The sequence below is a fragment of the Lactuca virosa genome, chromosome 4 (genome assembly GCF_052849685.1).
Source record: "Lactuca virosa cultivar CGN04683 chromosome 4, Lactuca_virosa_CGN04683_v6, whole genome shotgun sequence".
Taxonomy (NCBI): Eukaryota; Viridiplantae; Streptophyta; class Magnoliopsida; order Asterales; family Asteraceae; genus Lactuca; species Lactuca virosa.
Window position 1 is genome coordinate 110,495,220 of NC_136429.1, and position 25,100 is coordinate 110,520,319.

General features: G+C 39.5%; 1 protein-coding gene across 1 annotated transcript; it reads left to right on the forward strand.

The window, feature by feature from the left end:
- The first annotated feature begins 351 nt into the window (after positions 1–351).
- Positions 352–3,984, forward strand: LOC145107229 (external alternative NAD(P)H-ubiquinone oxidoreductase B2, mitochondrial-like). Its single transcript, XM_079044069.1, has 10 exons — positions 352–572; positions 690–780; positions 1,466–1,742; positions 1,841–2,035; positions 2,102–2,352; positions 2,447–2,666; positions 2,748–2,852; positions 2,947–3,341; positions 3,423–3,542; positions 3,634–3,984. The coding sequence occupies exons 2-10, from the start codon at positions 692–694 to the stop codon at positions 3,719–3,721; spliced, it is 1,740 nt and encodes a 579-aa protein (XP_078900195.1). The 5' UTR covers positions 352–572; positions 690–691; the 3' UTR covers positions 3,722–3,984.
- Positions 3,985–25,100: the final 21,116 nt, after the last annotated feature.

The window sequence follows — 25,100 nt, forward strand, 5'->3', positions numbered from 1 at the left end:
AAAAACATCCATTTTAATCTTCTAGTTATGACATACCATTGAATTACTTCAATATCGCAGTGAATAATAAAAAAGAATAATTATCTTCTTCCAAGCATCTTGAAAACACGTAACTGTCTGTTACCATCTCTTTTCTTTTTGAAATTAATTAACAATTTCAAGTTTATTTTGCATGCCAGCATCATAGAATGACCCGTGCTTTTTATGTCTTGCATCAAACTTATTTTATTGAAAAAAAAAAAGAATTGTCTAAAATAAAAAAGTTGGGGCAACTTTTTGGAGTCTGAACAGAACACAAAGGCGAACATGAAAATAATTTACTCAAAGGCGCCGACCACGTGGCACGTTCTCGAATGTGTGATTAATATTATTGACCTCCAGATATATAGGCTTCCTACTTTTCCGGTCACCGCCACCGATATCGACGTGTCCAAATCTCATGTTCTCCACGTCAGCCCCATACTAGCCGGCACGGACGAAGATTCATCTCCTTCCGACGAAATCGCGAAGAATATTTGTAAAAAGGACAAAGACAGCAAAACCTTCACCTCATCTCTCTTCCTCTCTGTAAGGTAAATACCTTTTTCTCTTTCTATTTCACATGTATATATACGTATAGCACGATTATCATGTTGTTTGAAACGTATCTAGATCTGAAATTCTGAAATTCTTCACTAAATTTGAAGCAGAAATGGGGAGTTTGAATTTCTACGAGAGGTTTTCTAGAACGTTCCGTGAAAATCCTTCGCTTTCGAGATTTCTCGTTGTCTTCGCCGTCAGGTATGCCGTTTGATCGGCTTTCGAATTTCTCTTTCTATTCACTGTGAACCAAATTTGCTAAAAGGTATTATGCTGTGTTGTTAATTGGTAGTTTAAGGACGTTTTTAAGTAGATTAGATCTCGAATATACTGAAAATTGGATACAATTGTTAATAGTTTATGGTTTAATACTTCGCGTCCAGATTAGGCATAGATATTTTGAAGTGTTAACGGAGATTTGGAAATATATTGATGATTGCTTTGTTGATTCCTTGTTCAATTTTGTGATGATTTTTAAGTTGAGTTTGATCCCTTGTTATTTGTCTGGCCAACAAGATTACCTTGCTTCTTTTGGCAAAGCTCTAACTACACTTTTTTTGTCTTATTACCTTAAAACTCTGAATTGTTTCAGCTGTTTGGTTGGTGAACACATGCTGTTGTCTCTTTCTGATCATTAATTGTGAAATCTTGGAATGAATTTCATTTACCTTGTTTCTATGATTCACTCCACACCACCATGGAAGTAAATCATTATCAATGATGCTTGTAATTGTTGTCTACTATGATTCAGAAAGTCTAAACTCTAAAGGCTAATTAGTTGAAGAATATGCAAAATCTTACCAAAACATCAAAAATATGTTTTAGAACTGTTATTGATGGCTGATTTTCATCAACTTTCATTAATGTACATAATATAACTTTGTAGTGGTGGAGGTCTTGTGGCTTATTCTGAAGCAAACATACAAACTAGTCCAAAGATTGATGAGTTACCAGAGCCAGGTAATGAAAAAAAGAAGGTAGTTGTGCTTGGAACTGGTTGGGCTGGAACAAGTTTCTTGAAAAATCTCAAGAATCCCTCATATGATGTTCAAGTCATATCACCAAGAAATTACTTTGCTTTCACCCCTTTACTACCAAGTGTTACAGTTGGCACAGTGGAAGCCCGAAGTGTTGTTGAACCAATTCGCAACATTGTCAAAAAGGTAAAATCAGTTTAGTAAATAGTAAATAGTAAATACTAAATCTTCTATGTTTCCCATGTTTCCTACTAGTTGTGAGATATATTGTTAATGTTTAACAGAAGAATGTAAATGTAAACTACTGGGAAGCTGAATGCTACAGGATTGATGCAAAAAGTAAGAAAATTTACTGTCGTTCAAGTCAAGATGATAAAGAAGAATTTGTTGTAGATTATGATTACCTTGTGGTTGCAATGGGAGCCCGTGTTAATACATTTAACACTCCTGGTGTTGAAGAAAACTGTCACTACTTGAAGGTAATTGTAATTTCTGTTTCATATCGGGTGTATAAATTATTGATTATTTTACTAATTCGAATTTAGGAAGTTGAAGATGCTCAGAAGATTCGAAGGAAAGTTATAGACTGTTTTGAAAAAGCAAGTTTACCTAATTTGAGTGATGATGAAAAGAGAAGAGTTCTTCAGTTTGTTGTTGTTGGTGGAGGTCCAACTGGAGTTGAATTTGCAGCTGAGCTTCATGATTTTGTGTCTGAAGATTTGGTGAAGTTGTATCCATCTGTTAAAGATTTGGTTAAAATAACACTTCTTGAAGCCACTGACCATATCCTTAACATGTATAACCCTTTCTTTCATTTTCAAACAACCATTTTATAGCAACTTTTTTTTTTTTTTTTACCTATAATAACTGTATATGGTTATGTTGTGTAGGTTTGATAAACGGATCACAACTTTTGCAGAAGAGAAGTTTCACAGAGATGGTATAGATTTAAAAACAGGGGAAATGGTTACAAAAGTCTCTGAGAAAGAAATTTCTACAAAAGTAATTAAAACTGGTGAAGTCTCTACTATACCCTATGGAATGGCAGTTTGGTCAACAGGTATTGCAACTCGTCCTGTCATAATGGATTTCATGAAGCAGATTGGCCAGGTATTACCCATTCCGTTTTAAAAAAATTTTATTTTCATGATAGGGGTAAAATCGTCATTTTACGTTTCCAACTTTTGACAGGCGAATAGACGTGTGTTAGCTACTGATGAATGGCTTCGAGTTGAAGGGACCAATAGCATATATGCACTTGGAGATTGTGCCACAATCAACCAGCGTAAAGTCATGGTGCGTTTACAAATATACCCTTGAATTATAAAGTAAAGTACATTGCTATAACTGGTAAAGAAAGAAAGAAGCTGACGTGGCAGTTAATGATCAGGAGGATATTTCAGCTATATTTGAAAAGGCAGACAAGGACAAGTCAGGAACACTAACAGTAAAAGAATTTCAAGAAGCACTTGATGACATATGCGAGAGGTATCCTCAGGTGCAAATTTATCTCAAGAACAAACACATGAGCAGCCTGGTTGATCTACTTCAGGAATCCAAAGGAGATGTTTCAAAAGAATCAATTGAACTCAATGTTGAACAATTTAAATCCGCTTTATCTCAAGTAGATTCTCAAATGAAGAATCTTCCAGCAACAGCTCAGGTTGCAGCTCAGCAAGGTTCGTATCTTGCGGATTGTTTCAACCGTATGGAAGAGTGCACGAAGAGTCCGGAAGGTCCGTTGCGGTTTAGAGAGTCTGGGCGACATAGGTTTCGTCCCTTCAGGTTGGTCAAAATTGGACTCTGGTTTTGACTTTGAAAAGTCAAAATTAACTCTGATTTGTATTTTATATTAATATATAATAGGTACAAGCATCTTGGTCAATTTGCTCCATTAGGAGGTGAGCAAACAGCAGCACAACTCCCAGGTGATTGGGTGTCCATTGGCCACAGCTCTCAGTGGCTTTGGTACTCTGTCTATGCAAGGTATGTATAGCATCATACTTTCATTTCTTCTTATTCTACTTTGAAAAATCTATCCACTTTTAGTTGACCGTTTGACTTTTTTTGGAAACAGCAAGCAAGTAAGCTGGCGTACAAGGTCGTTGGTAGTGTCAGACTGGATGAGACGTTTCATTTTTGGGAGGGACTCCAGTCAAATATGAGTGTCCATCTCTTAATATACCAAAAAAGGTCACAATTTTCTTTTTTCTAAACACATTTAATCACTCTTTTTTTTCCCAAAATGTTTACTGCAAATAATATCCCTCTTCGGCGTTACTTTACATCTAGTTTTAGATGAGCCTCAGAATGTGTATTTGTATTGTATAATGAAGATTATGTGTATCTAGCCTTTTGGGTTTTCTTATTCACTATACGCATAATCTGTTTCCTTATTATATGAATAAACTGATTGAATATTAGTAAAGGAGTACTTTAAGATTTCGTTTAAAAATGATGCTAAATGACAAAATCGATGTTTATGGTATAACTGTTGTAAATCAAAATCGTGAGAAACTCTTTGTTTGATATTTAATATAATTATATTTTTTTTTAAAGTTTAATTGTATTTAAGTATTTAACCACAATATAGTTTGAAGCTGAAAAATGGTAACTTAAAGTTAACATTATATTTATATGTAATAAAATCAAACACAAAATTACAATTTTCCTCCTCTTGCTCTTTGTTCCAAATTCTAAAATAAATATAGAGAAAATGACACAGTAGCCTTACGATGTTTTGTATATTTATCCATTCAGTTCCTTAAGTTATTTTTATGCCTTTTAAAGGAACAAAATTGGTTTTGTTAAGTCGAGATCATTTTGTAAGAACTGAAGGGGTCAGCGGATGACTTCCTCATCTAAAACACTGACCACTTGACCGGTTCGTGCCTTATTGTTTGCAACGACTTTTTATTTATTTATTTATTTATTCATTCTTCTTCAGTTTCTTCATCTTCATCATTCTTCGTCTTCTTCTTTTACTCTGCTGCATCCAAACAAGAAATGATGGGTGAGGTGCGATTGTGGAAGTATGGCTATCATATGATCAATGATAAGGGAACTGATAATCTCATTGTCCTCCGTCTCCTTCCTTCCTCGTAGTGACTCCACCAACAAATATCGGAACTGATAATCTCAAAATCGGAATTGATAATCTTGATTGCTGAAGTCGATATAGTCTCAAAATCGGAACTGATAATCTCGATTGCAGAAGTCGATACATGCCCGTGATTTTGACATTTACAATCTGATTTTGATTTTGAAATGGAAAAATGCATATCTGGAACATGAAATTGGCTACTAAAAGTAGATGACCTAAAAAGAGTGGTCACTAATAACTTTGTTTTCTTAAAAGGGATGAACATAACTTAAGGAACTGAATGAACAAATGTACAAAGCATCGTAGGGCTACCGTGTCATTTTCCCATAAATATAAAAAGATGATGGGTTACTGAAACTTGAAATTTAAAGGGAGCGATAAACTAGGGAGGCCTTGATTTTTTTCTACTTTTTTTTAATATATTATATATCAACCTCTTCTAATAAATAAAACCTAATATTACCACATCGCACCTTTCTAAGCCTTATATTCGACACGTGTACGTTTTGTTAGACCTTCGACTTCTGATTTCCCCACTCATTCACTATCCTCTCAAATTGGTTCTATCAATTATATTATATCTTCAATCAATCTCATAAAATCTAGGATTCCTACCTAATATCCATAAATCATGATTAAAATATTTTTCAAATTTGAATCGTATATACAACATGTATTAAGGGTATAAGTAGGGGTGGCACTGGGTTGGGTTGTGTCATAAACGGGTTGACCTGTTTAATTAAATGAGTTGAAAATATCTACCCGACACAACCTATTTAAGTAAACGGGTTAAAAATTCTCAACTCAATCTAACCTTTTTAGCAAATTAGGTTAAATCGGGTTCATCTGTTTATTGTTTTTCCAACCCAACCTATTTACTAAATAGGTTAAACCTGGGTTGATCTGTTTAAATTTTCCCAAAAAAACCCCTTAAAAATCAAATAATCCATTAAATAAAAGTACTGTAACACCCCAATTCCAGTTTAAATTTTCATTTTAAAATAGAATAAACGTCTGTTTTTAATAAAGCTACAATCATGTCAAACCATTAATTCAGAAATGAGAGTTATAAAGAAGACAATGCGGAATCTCGAATCATAAAGTTGTTGACGTGTGTATACAGTCCTACATTCTTAATCCGATAAATACCTACGAAATGTTTAATCCACAACTGTAAACACAAAGCTTATTGAGTTCCCCAAAATATCACATACAACACAACATAATCACCAGACATGGGTTATCAGCAGCCCTGGAACTATCACCAGTCCTAAGTATCATATACATCACAAAATTATAAACAATTGCGGGTCATCAACAACCTTGGGGACTATCAGCATTCCCAGTGAGCTAACAACACGCCATGTGGATTAATAGCACACCTCAGAGGTTATCAACAACCCCAGGGACTATCAACAGTCCCAATGGGCTAAGAGCACATCCCGTGGATTAACAACACACCTCAAGGGTTATCAACAACCTTGGGGACTATCAGCAGTCCATGGACTCACAGTAGTCTAGGAGTTATCAGCAACTCAGTTCACATATAACAACAATCAATAAATAAGACCAAGCTAGTCAACATGCATATACTACCACACAAGCAAGTATAGTGAGGAGACTCACCTCACAGATAGCAACTAAACACAACATCTCCCATACAGTGCATACTGGTACTACGAGACACCTAACAACAATAAGGAAGTACCCTCTTAGTCTACACCATAAAACCCATAAATTAACGAAGAGTCAACCATGGTCAAAAGTCAACAATCAAAGTTATCGGTTAAGGCCAGCCCCATCCGACCTTCCACGTCCTGGCTACCCATTTGCCACGTCGTGGCAGCTACACGACAAAACAGTCGTGGTGACACCAGTCTCTACGTCATGGAAACCAGACCGCCACAACGTGGGAATTGGGCTCTCACATCTCAATGGATTAAGCTCTTAACTCTTAACCCCATGAACCCTAAAACTCAGATATAAATCTTCCCAAGGTCTAGATGGATAAAGTTTCCAACTTTATCCATTAAGACATCTCAATAAGCCAAGATCTCAACTACTAAGTTCTTAATGCTTACACCAAAAGCATGGGCGTCCAACTAAGTCATACAAGCCCTATTTCTAACCACCATCATGGTCCAGAAACCAAATAAGGCACACAAATGTTATGGAGTTCACTCAAACTCCTTGAAACAAGAATATATGGGCCACAAAGCTCATAAAATAACCTAGAACTAGTTCTAGAGATGTAATGAGCAAGGTGAAGACTTTATACCTCCAAAAGGCCGGGAATATGATGAAGATGCAAGATCTAAGCTAGAACCAAGCACTCAAGCACCAAAATTGCAACGTCCAAAAAATAATGACATAAAATTTTCATTTTTAGATTAATAAATCGTTAATACATATCATTTCCATAAAACCGAGGTAATCAAGATTTAGCAAAACATCATCAAATCAGAGTAAATCACGGAATGCGAAAACATGTGGTGTGTGCTATGCAATCATTCCGAGCTCTTCCATTTGAAAACCGAAGTACCTGAAACATAAACTGAAAATCGTAAGCACAAAGCTTAGTGAGTTTCCCCAAGATACCACATAACATACATATCAACATATATTGGGCCCCGCCCAATGAGTATAATGAGCCTCGACCTAACTCGCATAACGGGCCCCACCCAATGAGTATAACGGGCCCCTCCCTAACTCGCATAACGGGCCCGTCCAATGAGTATAACAGGCCCCGTCCTAACTCGCATAATGGGCCCCGCCCAATAAGTATAACGGGCCCCGCCCACATACAATTCATATAAACATAATAGGTAATGGCATACAAAATAACCATCGGGCCCTGCCCAGTAAGCATATAAGCACATACACATACAAGTGTCACACAAACAACAAGTATTTTAACATAACAGATCATGGGCCAGCATTGGTGCCTTCAACCCACTAAACACAGTGAGGAAACTCACCTCACAGACTGACGAATATTTGAACAAAACACTGCTCCAACACCAGCTCTACAAGTCTTCCTGAATACTAGACATCGACCAAAACCCAATCAATATCACAAAATACCCAAAATACCCTTTTGGTCAAACTTGTCAAACTTGGTTAAACGAGTCAACCGAGCTGACCCACTTTGGACGTGAGGCATTCCTGCTGAATCCCCAAACTTTCTATTAAGGGCTTAATACCTTAAGTCCTTTCGTCCAAAACATAGATCTAGGTCTAATATGTCACTGAGGGTCATAAAGTTTCCAACTTTATGACCTTGCATGCCCATTAAGTGCTTAAAGTCAAAGTTCTAACCTTTAAACCCATTAAGACCATCTAACACATGCATATGTTGAATACAACACCCAAGATTAAATTTTTATGCTCTAAATATCTCAATAATGGATAAAGTTTCCAACTTTATCCATTAAGTTGGTCCAAGAAGTCAATATCTAATCTTTTAAGTCAAAAAGGGGACCAAAAGTGTATCTTCTCAACTCAATCCATTAAGTCTAAGTTTCCAACTTCCAGATCTGATTTCAAGGGACTTCTTAAGTCATAAAGTTTCCAACTTTATGACTTAGCATAACTCAATGGGACCCAAATCAAAACCCTAAGTCCCAAACTTCATCAAATGACTACCAAATCATGCATGAAAGGTTTATACTCATCAAGATCCAAACTTTATGACCCCATAACCCCAACAACGACCAAATATGAACCTCAAAGGTTCTGGAGTAACTTCTACTCACAAGAACCACCACAAAGGGACCAAAATCATAACAAAGTGCCACGTAGCTAGATCTACATGAAAGAGTTGTCAAGGTTGAGACTTTATACCGCAAGAAGTTAGATCTAGGTGAATAAAGCCTGGATCCAAAAGCTCCAAGTCAATCAATGACTCTTTAAGAAGTTCCTTCTTCCTCCTCAAGCACCAAAACACATATAAATCACTTTGAAGTTCAAGAATCACAAAAATAGAGGCTAGGGCTTCGTTCTTAGGGCTAGAGAGGATGGAGGCTGAAGAATGGAAGAGGTTTGGGTCCATAATGATGCTTATAAAGGGGAAACACCCTAAAACGAGTTTTTGAAACAGCCCCGTGAATGCCCTGTGTTCCCTCAGGGAACGACCAACGTTCCCAAGTTGGCCCGCGTCCATTTTCCTTTTGAACGCCATGGATTCCCACCTGGTACACCATGCATACCCGGTTTGGCCCAAAAGCCTTCTAACTTTAAATGGTCATAACTTTTGCATCCTGTATCCATTTTATCCGTTCTTTATATCCACGAAAAGGTAACGAGAAGCCCTAAACTTATATCAACTTTATTTACCCTGAATACCAACCGAACATAAATCCAAAATTCATGAAATGCCCGAACCAACGCCTATACCGATACGCTTGGGCTCTAAAGTACAACCCGAACTCTTTTATCACATGACCTACCTTACCCATATCCAAAAAGAGTCTAAACCTTTCTACCTCAAGTGGAACTTCTAAAAGGTTGACATGTTGACTAAAGTAACACTAATAAAATGCCCCAAACAGACATCTCCTTATTGTTATGCAAGTTGAATTTAATCCTCAACAAGAAGCACACGACTTGAAGAAGAAACGATTACCATCACACTAAAACTAATCAACCTCAGGAGGCACTCAACCTTTAATAACAAGTTGAAGACTTCTAGATCATACCTCATTTCCAGATAAGCAAGGCCACTCCACTCATCAACTATGCTGACCAAGTGATCACAAAATCAATCCGTCCAAGGTTTTACTCGTCCTCATGTCGTCTCACTGATAACTGGGTACATAATCCATAATCAACCGTCAATGTTGACAACCTTGCATACAGACTCGAGAGTGAAATATAAACCAACAAAGGCTAAACTAGCCTACACATCCCCTTGGTTTAAAAGGCTTGCATCTAGACATAGAATATATAGACGAAACATCAATGGTTTTGATCAACCCATCTTAATTCAGATAACATGACTGAGGTCCTCAAATACACATCCGACTTCTTGACAATTTGTGGCTAACCAACTGCTACCATGAACGAAACCATGGTCAAAACCAAAATCGAGTGACATCCAAGCTCCCAAAACAGCTCAGGTGCACAATCATCATCCGAGACACCCATGAGACTTATAACCACCTACATCACCGACCTCCTGGTATTCTAACTATCATACCACTACGACTATGTAAATCTAAACAACTATGGGTTATCGGCAACCCTAGGACTATCGACAGTCCTGATAACTATCAGCAGTCCTGGAGTCATCAGCAACTCCGTAGATACTCATAACAGCCATCAGCTACTAAGACTTAACTAGTCTAACATGTACCCAACTATGACATAGGTGAAAGAGTAAGAGAATTCACATGAAAACTCATCATAAGAAGACGGATCTACTAAGAAGAATCCCAAAAATGAACTGTTAATATACCACCATGACTTTTCCAACAAGTCAACACCCTATAACTGCCCGACCCAACCTGTCGGTCACTGAGCTATTAGTGACAGCACTATACTTCTCAAGCACGCGCTAATGCCAAACAATTAGCAAACCACACACGGATCTCCGCTACACAACTTTCAACCCAACTCGCAAAAGTGAAATCCAAGATGGCTCATGACATGTCGTGACGCCATCCATCCATTGGGATGAGAAGTTCACGGCTCCCCACCATTCTTTCCATCACCCAACCATAAACATGAAGACTGCCGACCAACATTCAACGACCTAAAGACACATTGCCATCTGCCCACTAACCGGTAGGAACCTAGTCAACAATCACACTCAACATTTGCCAAATATAGGAACCATACCATCCCGAAACATGCACTTTTCCACAGTCCAACTGCCACTGACACATCGTCAGCCGAAACATGACCGCACGCAATCAGGAAACAAAATAGACAACCGAATGCCTGATCCAACTTGTAAGCACAACATGACACACCCCCAGGGTAAAAATAATGCTCCTCAGACCAATTGTGTCCCTTCTTCATCGTGACCTTACCCATAAGGCGACGTACTAGAAAATCGAACGAGACAATGAACCTCAACTGATATTAGACACATTCTTCTAACACCCACAACAAGATATCACACCTTGATGAAGATGAAATACCTACCAATGTGCAAAAAGACTAATAAAACTTTCAATTTCAGAAAGGCTTCCAAAATTAACCAGAAATGTTGCCAAATTCCTATTCGAACAAATCCAAATACCAACCCAGCCGATGTAACCTGCCAAAACTGCATTTAGCCATGATTATACCTGAAAATCCGAACAACGTTGCTCTGATATCCAATCTTCCAATAACGAAGGTCAGTTACCATATCAAACCCACTAGGAACGACAATTACACAACCAAGAAATCAAGAGAAAACCTACACAGATACTAAGATACAGACTTTAGTGAACTTGACTAAGGGTTGACGCATTATTTAAACCCTTAGCGGATACAAATTGAAGCCTTTGAATAACCTCAATGAACTATGAGGCCAAACAATCATTTCCCAACTCGAACATAGATAACAAAACCATATAGTGGGCTAACCATGCTTCCTATAACCGATGCACAAAAGAGCAATGCCCCTCCATCCAGATCCATGGAGCTACCAAAAAGGAACTACTAGCCACAACAAGTTCCTTAACCATCAGCTTCCTGATGTGAGGACAACACATGCGTTCTCGAAGACATACATCTAACGACAACTTACTCTGCACCCATAACCTGTCCAAACCTTAAATTCTCTGCTTCCATGGAGGACTTTTGGCGGATCCTTGAGGAATGCAATGACAAACTTCCTAACCACGGACACTTTGATGGTAGCCCACTTCTTTTCCTCATGCAACAATAAACCCAAACCAAAACTAGCATACCTGAACCACAAATTCCTCTAATTTATTGAGCCGAAATCATAAAAACTGGACCGGCCAATGATCCTCCGAGCAGAATACCCAGTTCTCCACTACTTAGGGTTGGAACCATCATCGACTATCGTCTACAACATCAAAGCCTCAAGTTGGCTTAACCAGATACATACCAACCTTGACTCTCAGAATGCAACATATCATCAGACGATTCCTTCAGATAATGACCAATCAATCATAAAGAAACCATGAACCTCAGATGGAGGCCTCAGAAACTCCTCCCAATTTCGCCGCCTCAAGCTTAGCGAAGGCAACTAGAACACCATTTTATTGATGGGGCACCTTACGAACTGAACTTAAGCACATAAAACCTTGCATTGGGAGAGTTGATCCATAATCTCATCATCTTACAAAACTTTAGGAATCCTTTGCATATAGCAGCTCCGACAAATCCAACATATATATAAAACTCTCCTACCCAGAACATGAACATATCGGTGCCTCCTCGGACACACCCGATCTTTTCAAATCTGTGTCACATGTTTCACTTACGATATGGACTTCACCTTAGCCATCCAACCACAAGAAAAATTAAGTCTCGAACCTTCCCTCATTGCGAAACAGAGATGATTTACTGTTAACCACACTTCACATTCTTACAGCAGCACCGATGAGGAAAACACCATATCCTTGTTTAACTATCGACTGACACACATTCGGTCACTCCTCTCTTGAGCACGGGAGACAGGAAAAATACATGTCACAACTAGCATTTTTTTTTAGCTAGGAAATTCTATCCTTATGTAAACATCATCTATTGTAAGGCATGTACTCTAACTGATAATCATACTCTATGCTCAATGAAAAACCATCCATTGAATCCAAACTCTTGATTTATGTTTAAAACCTAATACAATACATCTCATATGGATTGAAAACCCTAGAAATCCCAGCCCAAGTTAATATAGACTAGGATCCTATTATTGGGCCTAATGGACCAATAAACTTTCAGTTTGACTATTTGGGCCAAGGAACCCTAACTGGGCTCTAATTGGACCCACATTCATAAGATTTTAGCATTTTGGGCCATGTGAGCCTAGAATAATGCATCTTATATCTAATGGGCCTTGTTGGGCAATAAATGATTTCGTTTGCCCTAATGGGCCGTGAACCCTTTTAATTGGGCTTCATTGGGCCATGAACCCTCATAAGGGCCCAATGGGCCGAAAAATAATATTGGGCTTCATAAAATTCGAACAAAACCAAGAATGGTCCCAAAACTATTTCATTCTCTTCTCTTTTAGCCCAAATTCTCGGCCCAATAGAAATATATATATATATATATATATATATATATATATATATATATCCGAAATTTTCACTTGTATAAACTCTACAGTCAAACACTACAAATAATAGTTAAATTCATTTTTGGAGAATTTTAGCCGGTTTAAAGTCCGTTTGGGTGTTTTATTTTATTTTCGTCAAACGATTAAATAAAATGAAATATCGTTATGAGTGAGGTGTAACAATTTAACATTTTAACACCTTAACAAGGTGTTTACGGCCAAACTTGGGGAGTTTGGGCCGTAAACTCCCTCTTGACCATGAACTCATGTTGCAACAAGTCTAAAAACTTACCAACACTACCACAACGAGAACATTAGAACAGAGTACCATAGGGGTATTCTGCATTACTATAGATTACACATGTGAGAACTAAAAAGGTCGTTACTAGTAGGGCAATAGTTGCTAAGTGGATACTATAAGGTTACATGCGACTAAGGCGCTATAGACTCAGAATCCGTGATCTTTGCTTTATCTCCTGTTCCTTGTTTGGTTGTGGATTTAGAGTTAGGGTCACCTATTCGAAGGTCTATCCTGCTTTGGTTGCATGTAATTGGTATGCACTATGCAGGTATTGAGTCAACAAATAACGATCATCTTATAAGTATCTTAGGTTAGTACGTCTACTAACTATTCTTTCTCCATTCTCGCATAAATACTAAGGCTGACTTAAGGGTTAGCCCAAAGGGGAGCCCGTCGCCAGTAGAAGATTATCTACTCATCCTCTCTCTCTCTTCTTGAAAGAATAGCCTTCCTCTTCAGTATCTCTATTTCACTTATCTGTAAACATTCCTAACCTTGAAAGTACTCTAACTAGACCTCTAAGCTGCCAACATTTTCCCTGATGGTTTGATGTGAGACCTACTGTTAGGTCATTCTTCCTGAACTCATTGTACATCATTAGTACCAGTAATATTGGCAGTTGTCTAATCTGTGGGAAAGGCTGTGGTTTTGCATTTCCCTACTCTATTGTTATGACTCTATCTGATATTTGGACTGTGGCGATTTAGTCCATGGAACACACTCATCATACTCACAATCGATTCTTACTATTATCATCATCTCTATCAATTTTTAGTAAAAGATGCCGCCTCGTCCTCGTCCGACCAGGGGCAGACCTGCAACTCAAACTCCACCACCACCACCTCCTCCGCAGTTCGATGCGGTTATGTTCCAAGCGGCTGTGACCGTAGCTGTAAATGCGGCCATGGCTCAAGTAAATTCTGGTGGCGCCAGTGGAGGTGGAATAGGCACTATCTCTAGCCATGGTGAAACCCAACCACGTGTACGGGAGTGCACCTATAAAGATTTCATCAGCTGCAAACCTACATACTTCAATGGAACCGGAGGGATCCTTGAACTGTCCCAATGGATCGAGAGAACATAAGCAATCTTCGAGATGTGATCATGCCCTGAAGGAAGCAAGATAAAGTTCGCTGCTTGCACCTTCCTCGAAAGGGCCCTGACATGGTGGAATGGCCATGTCAAATCACTCTCACTAGTAACAGCCAACGCCATGGGCTGGGACACACTGAAGGACCTTATGACAAGGGAGTATTGCTCGAGGGGCGAAATTCAGAAACTCGAGGAGGAACTCTGGAACCTCAAAATGCAGGGTTCCGACATAGTGGCTTATATAGCCAGGTTCTGCGACCTGGTGGCTCTATGTCTTAATATGGTCCCCACCGAAAACAAAAAGATCGAGAGATACATCTGGGGTTTAGTGCCCCCGTATCGTGGGAACGTTCTAGCTTCAAACCCTGCAACCTTTGATAGTGCCAAGGAATTGGCCCAAAGGCTGATTGATCATGAAGTTCCTTCTACCCCATCAACAACTACAACCACTACCACAACACCAACCCACGCGACCGACAACAAAAGGAAGCGTGGAGACCGAAGGAGGGGCAAATCAAATCAATCCTCTTCCAAGAACCAACAGACGGTGGCTGTCCATGCTGCCACTACTCCAGCTGCCCCTGTACCAGCCAAAACATATGCAAGGAACTTACCCAAGTGCACCAAGTGCTCTTTCCATCATAACGGCCCCTGCCGTGAGATGCACTGCACTAACTGCGACCGGAAGGGCCATACCGCCCGGTTTTGTAGAGCACAACCCAAACCTATCTCCCAGGTCCCTAGTGCAGGAGTAAGCCAGGCCTGCTACGGGTGCGGCGAGACAGGACATTTCAAAAGAAACTGTCCGAAAGCTGGGAACGCGGGAGGAGTAGGAAGACTACTTGCTATTGGCCATAATGAGGCCGTGACAGACCCCACGGTAGTCACGGGTACGTTCCTTCTCGATAACTCTTATGCTTGTATCCTATTCGATAGTGGGGCAGAAAGAAGCTTCGTAAACTAAAAATTCAAACACCTACTTAAACAATCACCGTAAACACTAAAAGAAATCTTCGTCGTAGAAATGGCTAACGGTAAGACAGAGAGTTCTAACGAGATCTACATAGGTTGTTCCCTCACGCTAGATAATCATTCGTTCCCTATCGACCTCATACCAATAGCTATCCAGAGTTTCGACGTCATCATAGGCATGGACTGGCTGAGTCTTTATCGTGCCGACATTCTGTGCTTCGAAAAAGCAGTCCGCCTGAATCTACCGAATAACGAAACCTTGTTGATCTACAGAGAAGTCCAGTACGAGCCTTCGTATCATCTCGAGCATTCAAGCCCAAAAATACCTGCGTAAGGAATATCTTGCATTCCTGGCGCACGTTGTCGATACGAGCCGGAAAACAAAAGACCTAAAAGACCTCCCCGTAGTACGCGACTTCCCCGGCGTATTCCCTGAAGAACTACTGGGCTTACCTCCGCAACGTCAAGTCGAGTTCCGAATCGACTTGATTCCAGGAGCGACCCCAGTAGCGAAATCGCCCTATCGTCTAGCACCTGCTGAGATGCAAGAACTGTCCGGACAACTTAACGAACTGCTCAACAAGGGCTTTATAAGACCAAGCTTCTCACCCTGGGGAGCACCAGTCTTGTTCGTAAAGAAGAAAGACGGATCGTTCCGTATGTGCATCGATTATAGAGAACTCAACAAGCTTACAATCAAGAATCGTTACCCTCTTCCTCGCATAGACGATTTATTTGACCAACTGCAAGGGGCGAGCTACTTCTCCAAGATTGACCTGAGATCCGGGTATCACCAGTTACGAGTGCTTGAGGAGGATGTTCCGAAGACAGCCTTCCGAACTCGTTACGGACACTACAAGTTTGTAGTGATGCCATTCGGATTGACCAATGCGCCCGCAGTATTCATAGACTTAATGAATAGGGTATGCCGTCCTTACTTGGATCAGTTCGTTATCGTCTTCATTGATGATATACTTATCTACTCTCGAAGTAAGGAGGAGCATAACGATCATTTACGACAAGTCCTAGGAACCTTACGATCAGAGAGACTTTATGCGAAGTTCTCTAAATGCGAATTTTGGATCCGAAGAGTCGAATTCTTAGGACACGTGGTTAGCGAAGAGGGAATCCACGTGGACCCTTCCAAAATTAAAGCCATTGAGAACTGGTCAGCACCAAAGACGCCTACAGAAATTCGTCAATTTCTAGGCCTCGCTGGCTACTACCGCAGGTTCATTCAAAACTTCTCTCGAATTGCAAAACCTCTTACAACATTGACCCAGAAGGGCGTGGCCTTTGACTGGGAAGAGAAGCAAGAGAAGGCATTCCAAACCCTGAAGCGAGCCTTGTGCACCGCACCGATACTGTCCCTCCCCGAAGGAACAGAAGACTTTGTGGTCTATTGCGATGCGTGAAACCAAGGGCTTGGCTGTGTTCTGATGCAAAGAGGTAAGGTAATCGCCTACGCCTCAAGACAGGTGAAGACACACGAGGTCAACTACACCACTCACGATCTTGAATTAGGGGCAGTTGTGTTTGCCCTAAAGATCTGGAGACACTACCTGTATGGTACGAAGAGCACTATCTTTACAGACCACAAAAGCCTGCAACACATATTCAACCAGAAGGAGCTCAATATGAGACAACGACAGTGGGTCGAGCTACTCAATGACTACGAATGTGAAATTCGTTATCATCCGGGTAAAGCCAACATAGTAGCAGACGCCCTAAGTCAGAAAGAATATTCTGGTCGAAGAGTTAAGTCATTGACCATGACTATCCGTTCGCATCTATCCGCACAAATTAAGGAGGCTCAGCTCGAAGCTTTGAAACCTGAAAATGTGGCAGGAGAATCCCTGTGAGGAATGGATAAGAACTTGGAAGCCAAGGGCGACGAGGCCTTATATCTCATGGACCGGATCTGGACACCGAAACACGGTGGCTTCAGAGACCTGGTCATGAAGGAAGCGCACAACACTCGATATTCCGTCCACCCAGGTTCAGATAAGATGTATCTGGATCTCAAAAAGTCATACTGGTGGCCTAACATGAAAGCAGAGATTGCTACCTTCGTAAGTAAATGCCTTACTTGCGCTAAGGTCAAGGTCGAATACCAGAAACCCTCAGGTTTACTTCAGCAACCGGAGATACCTGAATGGAAGTGGGAGCGGATCACTATGGACTTCATAACCAAGCTACCCAAGACAACGGGTGGACTTGATACCATTTGGGTCATCGTCGACAGATTGACCAAGTCCGCACACTTCCTACCCATCAAAGAAACCGACAAAATGGAGAAGCTCACGAGAACATACATTAGGGAGATCGTACGACTGCATGGTGTTCCTATATCCATTATCTCCGACAGAGATAGTAGATTCACTTCGAGATTCTGGCAGTCCCTACAAAGCTCCCTAGGAACGAGGCTGGACATGAGTACAACCTACCATCCACAGACCGACGGACAAAGTGAGAGAACTATCCAAACCTTGGAGGATATGCTGCGAGCCTGTGTGATCGACTTTGGGAAGGCGTGGGATACCCACTTACCTCTCGTCGAATTCTCTTACAACAACAGTTATCACACGAGCATCAAGGCTGCTCCATTTGAAGCCCTCTATGGCCGGAAGTGCAGATCCCCTCTGTGCTGGGCTGAGGTGGGTGACACTCAGTTAGCTAAAGGACGAGTTCCTGAAAACACTCTCACGGGTCCGGAGATCATTCGGAAAACGACAGAGAAGATCGTTCAGATTCGTGAACGATTGAAAGCCTCTAGAGACCGACAGAAAAGCTATGCAGACAAACGAAGGAAACCTTTGGAGTTCCAGGTGGGAGACTGAGTCCTTTTGAAAGTCTCACCCTGGAAGGGCTTGATACGCTTCGGAAAGCGTGGAAAGCTAAATCCAAGGTACATAGGGCCTTTCGAGATTCTCGCTAGAATCGGCCCCGTAGCTTACAAACTCAATCTACCCCGCGAACTCAGTAACGTACATCCTACCTTCCACGTCTCTAACTTGAAAAAGTGCCTATCCGACGAGACTCTTGTAATCCCACTCGACGAGATCGAGATCAACGAGAGCCTCAAATTCGTGGAAGAACCTGTAGAGATCATAGACCGCGAGGTCAAACGAACGAAACAAAGCCGCATCCCAATCGTGAAGGTTCGCTGGAACGCCAAGCGAGGACCGGAATTCACATGGGAGCACGAGGATCAAATGAAACTTAAATATCCTCATCTCTTTACTTAGTTATTTGTAATAACTTAGTTGCATGAACTCTAATTTCGGGACGAAATTCCCTCTAACGGGGGGATGATGTGACAACCCGAAATTTTCACTTGTATAAACTCTACAGTCAAACACTACAAATGATAGTTAAATTCATTTTTGGAGAATTTTAGCCGGTTTAAAGTCCGTTGGTGTTTTATTTTATTTTCGTCAAACGATTAAATAAAAGGAAATATCGTTATGAGTGAGGTGTAACAATTTAACATTTTAACACCTTAACAAGGTTTTTACGACCAAACTTGGGGAGTTTGGGCCGTAAACTCCCTCTTGACCATGAACTCATGCTTAAGGCATGAGTTTACCCTTATTCCCTCACTTCCTCACTTTACACCTTCAAGTTCAAGAACACCCACCACTTTTCTCTCAAGTATCATCACACACTTCTTCCAAATCCTCCAAAATGTAAGTTCTTCTTCACTTGTTTTGTTGTATTACAACACCTTATCTAGTGTTTATACATCATTTCATCCATGAATCCTTCATTTTTACTTAGATCTTCAAGTGTTCTTCAAAACACCAAGAACACCAAGAAGACACACTAGTGTTCTTGGCCCTTAAACACTCTTACAAGCTTCCTATAAGTAAGCACACTCTTCCTAACTAGTTACTTGCTTAGTATACTTGTTAAATCATGGAAGAACACCAAGAAACCCTCAAGAACACTTGTGTTTACGGTCAAGGGAGATCCTTGAACCGTAAACACCACGAAGTGGTGTTTAAGTGCCCCTAACACCTTCTAAAGCTTGGATATTGGACTAGAAACTTGCATGCATGAACTAGAAACCACAAAACACGAAATGGTTGGGGTAACCATGAGTTACGATCGTAAACTCATGGGTTTACGACCGTAAACTCAAGAGTTTACGACCGTAAACTTTCAAAGGTGGCCCAAGGACCGTAAACTCCAAAGAAGGTCCATTTCGAGCCCTAACCACTTCCTAAGCCTTTGATTCAAACCTAGAACACTTCCTTGTGAAGTATAAGACCTTAAAACACACAAATGCACCAATTACCATGAGTTTACAGCCGTAAACTCATGGGGGAAATGGTCCAGAAACCGTAAACACATATAGGGTTACCAAATGAGGAGTAAACTCCAATGTGAGGCCATACTCTCCTTAGATGCAACCCTTTAGCACTCCTAGCACTTAAAACAAAGTGTTTCCATGTATTAGGAGGTCTTTACTTGATTAATTAGTTGTTAAATGACTAATTAGATACATTTATGTATCACTACATGTTACATAGGATCCGTGTGTGTGTTCAAGTCCTCACTTGACACCTAGCATCCTACCCGACACTTCCATCCAATCCACTCACTGCAGGTGAGTTCATACCCCCTTAATTAACCTTTTAAATGATTTTAAATGCTTTTATTGGGGGGGGGGGAATACAAGTTGAACATTTCTAGTTATTGCTTTAATCACATGTGATTAATAACTAGAACAAACAGAAAGATTTACTACTACTTTCAAATTGCTATCAAACTTATGGATTTTCAAGCTTTCAAACCTTTTTACTAAACTCTTTTGATGCTAAAACTGTTTTCAAACTCTTTTATATTTGTAATACTTTCAAATCAATATCTACACAAGTATATTTATATAAGTAAGACTTGAAGGACTTAGGACTGATAGCTCACCTTACTTCCTGTTCCTTGTTTGGTTGTGGACTTAGGGTATCCTGTTATCTGTCCGAATGTCGTTGAATTCTTAGTTATACATCATATATATATGTGTTAGATATAAAGGCTTTCACTTCAATTCAGTACCTTTGTGTAACAAAGGCATCCAAACAACCTTACTATTTAACTATTATAGGTATAGTTAAGGGATTACTACTTACTACTACTATTACAACGACCCATACAAGAGTCAGTACATTTATGAGTCACTACATAAGTACTACACTGAGTAATAGAACATACTATACACTATACAAGAGAACATACTATACACTATACAAGAGAACATACTATACACTATACGAACATTAAATACTAAAATAGACTGTGACATACTACTTCTCGATACGACACTTCATTGTGCTATCACCGTGTAACCAGAGTCTCCTGGAGGGAGAGCGGGCATTATGTGTATAGATCTATACGGGACAGACACTCCCACATCCCGAATGCTAGCTACAGTCCGAGCCGATAAGGCCCAGGGGTGACAAAATGTCACCATACTACGTGTGACCTGGAGGGTCATCAGTTATTCAGCCGTCGATCAGCATGGTTACATACGAGTTCACATTCAAACCTTAAATGAACTAAATAAGGATTTAAGGCAAAAATGGACTTTGCGAGGCGTATCGCCTGGAGTCTACATATTTTCTACTTTGGACTTTTCGAGGCGTACCGCCTGGAGTCTACATATTACTACTATGCACTTTTCGAGGCGTATTGTTCATTCAGTACCACCTGGAGTCTGTATTTCATTACTTTGTGACTTAGTCACATACTCGTTAAGTAAACTATATTTTTATACTAATAGTTTTCATTGGGGAAAAACCCTTACATTTACAAAAGAACAATTATACATACAATCGGGTCTTGGTAGAAGACTACCTTTTTACTGGAAAACATAGGGTTTTCTAGGGAGTATACTATTTCCAAAAACATTTGAAATCAATTACTACACTACACTGTTACTAACATTTTTATACAAGCAATGGCACTAAATACTTATGAACTCACCAGCTTTATGCTGATACTCGCTTTCAAAATAACTTGTATTCTCAGGTCATCAGTAGACAGGTATAGATGAAGCTTTTGAGAAGATGGAGCACATACAAGACTCATCTTTTATTTTGATTATACTTTTGGTGTCTTACAAACTATACAGAACACGCTTGTATTACAATTATTATATTAATGCAATGGATGTTGTTGCTTGTCTTTACTATTATGCATTGTTATGATACTGTACATGACGTCCTCCACCCCAGAACGTTCCCGCCGTTCTCGGTTTTAGGGTGTGACAATATATATATATATATATATATATATATATATATATATATATATATATATATATATATATATATATGTGTGTGTGTGTGTGTGTGTGTAATAAAAAAAAGAGAAAAGGGATTATTTTTGCACTTGACACCTCACTTTTGCATGATGGATTTCCATGCACACATCACTTCAATCCTCTCTCCTTCTCTCTTCTTCTACTCTCGGACGAACCCCTCACCCCTCACCATCTCCACTTTCTTTCAAAATCTCTCAAGAACTCTCTCAAGAATTCCTCCTTCCTCCTCTAAGTTTTCGAGATTTTGTGTGTATTTTCAAGAGGTTTTTCATCAAGATCATCATCCTTGGTAAGTTCTTACTTGAATCTATGGTTTAACTTCTAGATTTCTTCAAAAATCTCTTCTTAACCCATATCATTTCATGATCTATACTCTTGAACTTCATAGAGTTCGAAAACCATCTCAAGGAGCTTGCTAGGGCCGAGATATTCTCACATCTTCACAAAAAATCGAATCTAAACCTCAAAGTGAGTTCATACCCCCTTCTTTTTTATTTTCATAATGTTTTGGGCGAGAATACAAGTTGTTTTGTGTAGATCTATGTGTGTATGCATGATTTTGTGTGTTTTCATGATATATGTTGTGATATTTGTTTTACTTTTGGAGTTTTACTTGAACTTGAAGTTTAGCACTTGGATCTTCATAAAAACCTTGAGAAAATCATGTGTTATTACATATATTACATGTAAACTTGTAGATCTGGGATTTATACACTTAAAATAGCAAAAATAAGTGTTGTGTTCAAATATGGATAACTTAAACTCAAAAATCAGCCTTTGACAGAAACATTTTGGTCTAATCTTGGACTGTTTTGACCACCTTAATGGAAATATTTTTCAAAACTGTTTTACATGAAAAACGTTCAGGTTTATACCTTTAAAATGACTACTCTCACGTTTTCATACGATTTTTCTACAATTTTTGGCGAATTTTACAAAACTGTCTATCATAATTGAAATAATCTCGGACCAGTCTGTGAAGGAGAGCAATTTCACTCTGGTTTGAGGCCATTAAAAATTTTGGAGAAAAATTGTGAACAAAGTAGACAAAATTTCCAAACTTCCAGAGTTTACGGATCCAAATTCTGACTTACGATCAATTTTCTACAAATTTTCTAATAACCGGGTCAGAAAAGTCAAAAACCAGAAAATTTGTTTTTAACTTACTAAAAGGGTTTAAACTTGTGTTGGATGCAAGACTTGGCCTTTAAAAGGCCCCAAAATGTTATTTATACTAATATTGGGCCTTAAGTGTAAATTTTTGGCTTAATGGGCCAAGAATGACATTTTTACAAAAAGTGGGCCTTTTATATCATTTTATTAAATAATTGAGCTAAAACTAACAATATAATAACAAACGGGCTAATTAGGTCATTTTTCATTTTTATTGGGCCTTAGTGACCCATTAATATGCTTGATAGGTCCTGAATACTATTTATATTTTTATTGGGCCTCATTGACCCATTAACATGCGCGACGGACGTTGGATACTATTTGCGTGCTATTTGGGCCTGTAAATACATTTGGTGTGAAATGGGCCTTAGTTGTCATTTTACATGTATTTTGGGCACATGTTATATAACCTCATTCCTTTCAGGCCTAAAAATGACTTACGTGCTTCGTGAGCCTTAGTTGCTCACTTACATGGTTCATTGGGTCCGGAATGAGTTTTATACGTTTCTCTTCGCGTAAAATTCGATTAAGGATCTAGTGAGACTTGTCGGTTGACACCTTTTGAGTGTACGATCGTAGCCTGTAGTTATAACCAGAGTCTCTGGAGGGAGAGCGGGGTTTTGTGTATAGATCTACACGGGGATGACACCCCACACCTGAGTTGTTCGCTACAGTTAGACTACATCAGTCTAGGGTGACGATAACCTTATTCTATTTTTCCGTCGGCGTTCACGAATGCCAAGACATGCGAATTTGTCATTAATTAGTATGGTTATGACGACTCACTTAAAGGAATTAACGTTATAAATTTACGGGAGACCATTCTTTTCTTTTCTTCTTTGGATTATTCAGAAACATACTCTTACTGGTACTCAACCTTGAGGGTTGGTATGGCAACATTCTCTTTATCAGACAACATAGGGTTGTCTGGGGGCATTCTCTTTACATCCTCTTTACCTTTTCTGCATTATCTTTATACATTCTAATAAACATTAATACACATGCATTAATACAAGATTTGACACAAACATCCTAAACTATTTTCAGAAAATATAAGATTTTCTGGTGGTTTCAAAGTTGTACAAATCATTTTCACAAACATGCTTATGAACTCACCAACATTTTTATGTTGACCTTTTTAAATTAACTTGTATTCTCAGGAAACCGTTGAAGCAGGTTGAGCGGAACAAACTAATGGATATTTTGTTTCATCACACTCTGACTATTTTGGCATATAATCTTCAAATACAATACTCGATGTAAACAATGAACGTTGTTATATTACATGTGTGATGATGATGATTTTATGTTTCAATTATATACTTTGTGATGATACTACAACAATGGAGTCACGCTCAAGCTCCCGGATGTTTCCACCGTCTGGTTCGGGGGTGTGACAGATTGGTATCAGAGCATTGTTTATAGTGATCTAGCATATCTAATCATACAAGATATGCAACTATAAATACAATGGGAGTAAACTACTCTGAACATGATAATTAAAATACATACCTGTGTGTGCATTTTAGAGTAATAACACAACAAGAACAGTAAAAGTCTTTGGAGGATTTGAACATCGCGATTAAACCCGGGCAGTTATGTAGTCGTATTGGGGGTGAATGTAGCCTGATCAACTACATTCATTCAAAATACGTCTGACATGTGTTCGGGAGTAATCGTGATGGACACGAATCAAAAACTTATCACCTAATTATCCAAAGAGCTTATAGAACCAAACCTAAAAAAAATTAAAATACTATAGGAGTATTTGGTGTGCTATTTGTTTCTAGTATTTATACACTTTCGTGCAGACACTATAGCCGGGTATCATTAGCCAGGAGACCCCTATCTCCCTAGTCAGGAGAATGCAGGGTGGATTGACTCAGACGAAGATCCAAAAGAGGAACATGATGTAGAACTTGCAGATGGACCCGCTGAGCCAGTGGTGGACCTCAAAGAGGAAGAGCTCGAGGGAAATGACGATGATGACTCGGATGCCAAGTCCGAGGTCATTAATCCTCCATACATGGCTAGAGTACTGGTTTATCGTATGGGCCCCGATGGCCCCACGCCCCATGGGAACATGATATTAGGAGATGGAGTCGCCAGCAGAGGATACGACCCCCCCTACGGTATGAACTGAGGTCTTTTCGATCTCAGTCATGGTCCGGCACACCCGAGACATTGGCAACCAAGCTCAGGGCACTACAAATAAAACGGACCAAATGTGGGCTGCTGTTGAGAGGAGATGAGAGACAAACACATGGAGTGATCGGGGACTTCCAAGTGAGACAGTCAGTTTAGGAGGCACGACTACGAGAAACCGAGCGACAAGT

Excerpts from the sequence above, each read along its gene's own strand:
- LOC145107229 (XM_079044069.1), top strand. The coding sequence starts at position 692 with ATGGGGAGTTTGAATTTCTACGAGAGGTTTTCTAGAACGTTCCGTGAA. Across the intron at positions 781-1,465 it reads CTCGTTGTCTTCGCCGTCAG|TGGTGGAGGTCTTGTGGCTT; the intron begins GTATGCCGTTTG and ends ATAACTTTGTAG. Across the intron at positions 3,342-3,422 it reads CATAGGTTTCGTCCCTTCAG|GTACAAGCATCTTGGTCAAT; the intron begins GTTGGTCAAAAT and ends AATATATAATAG.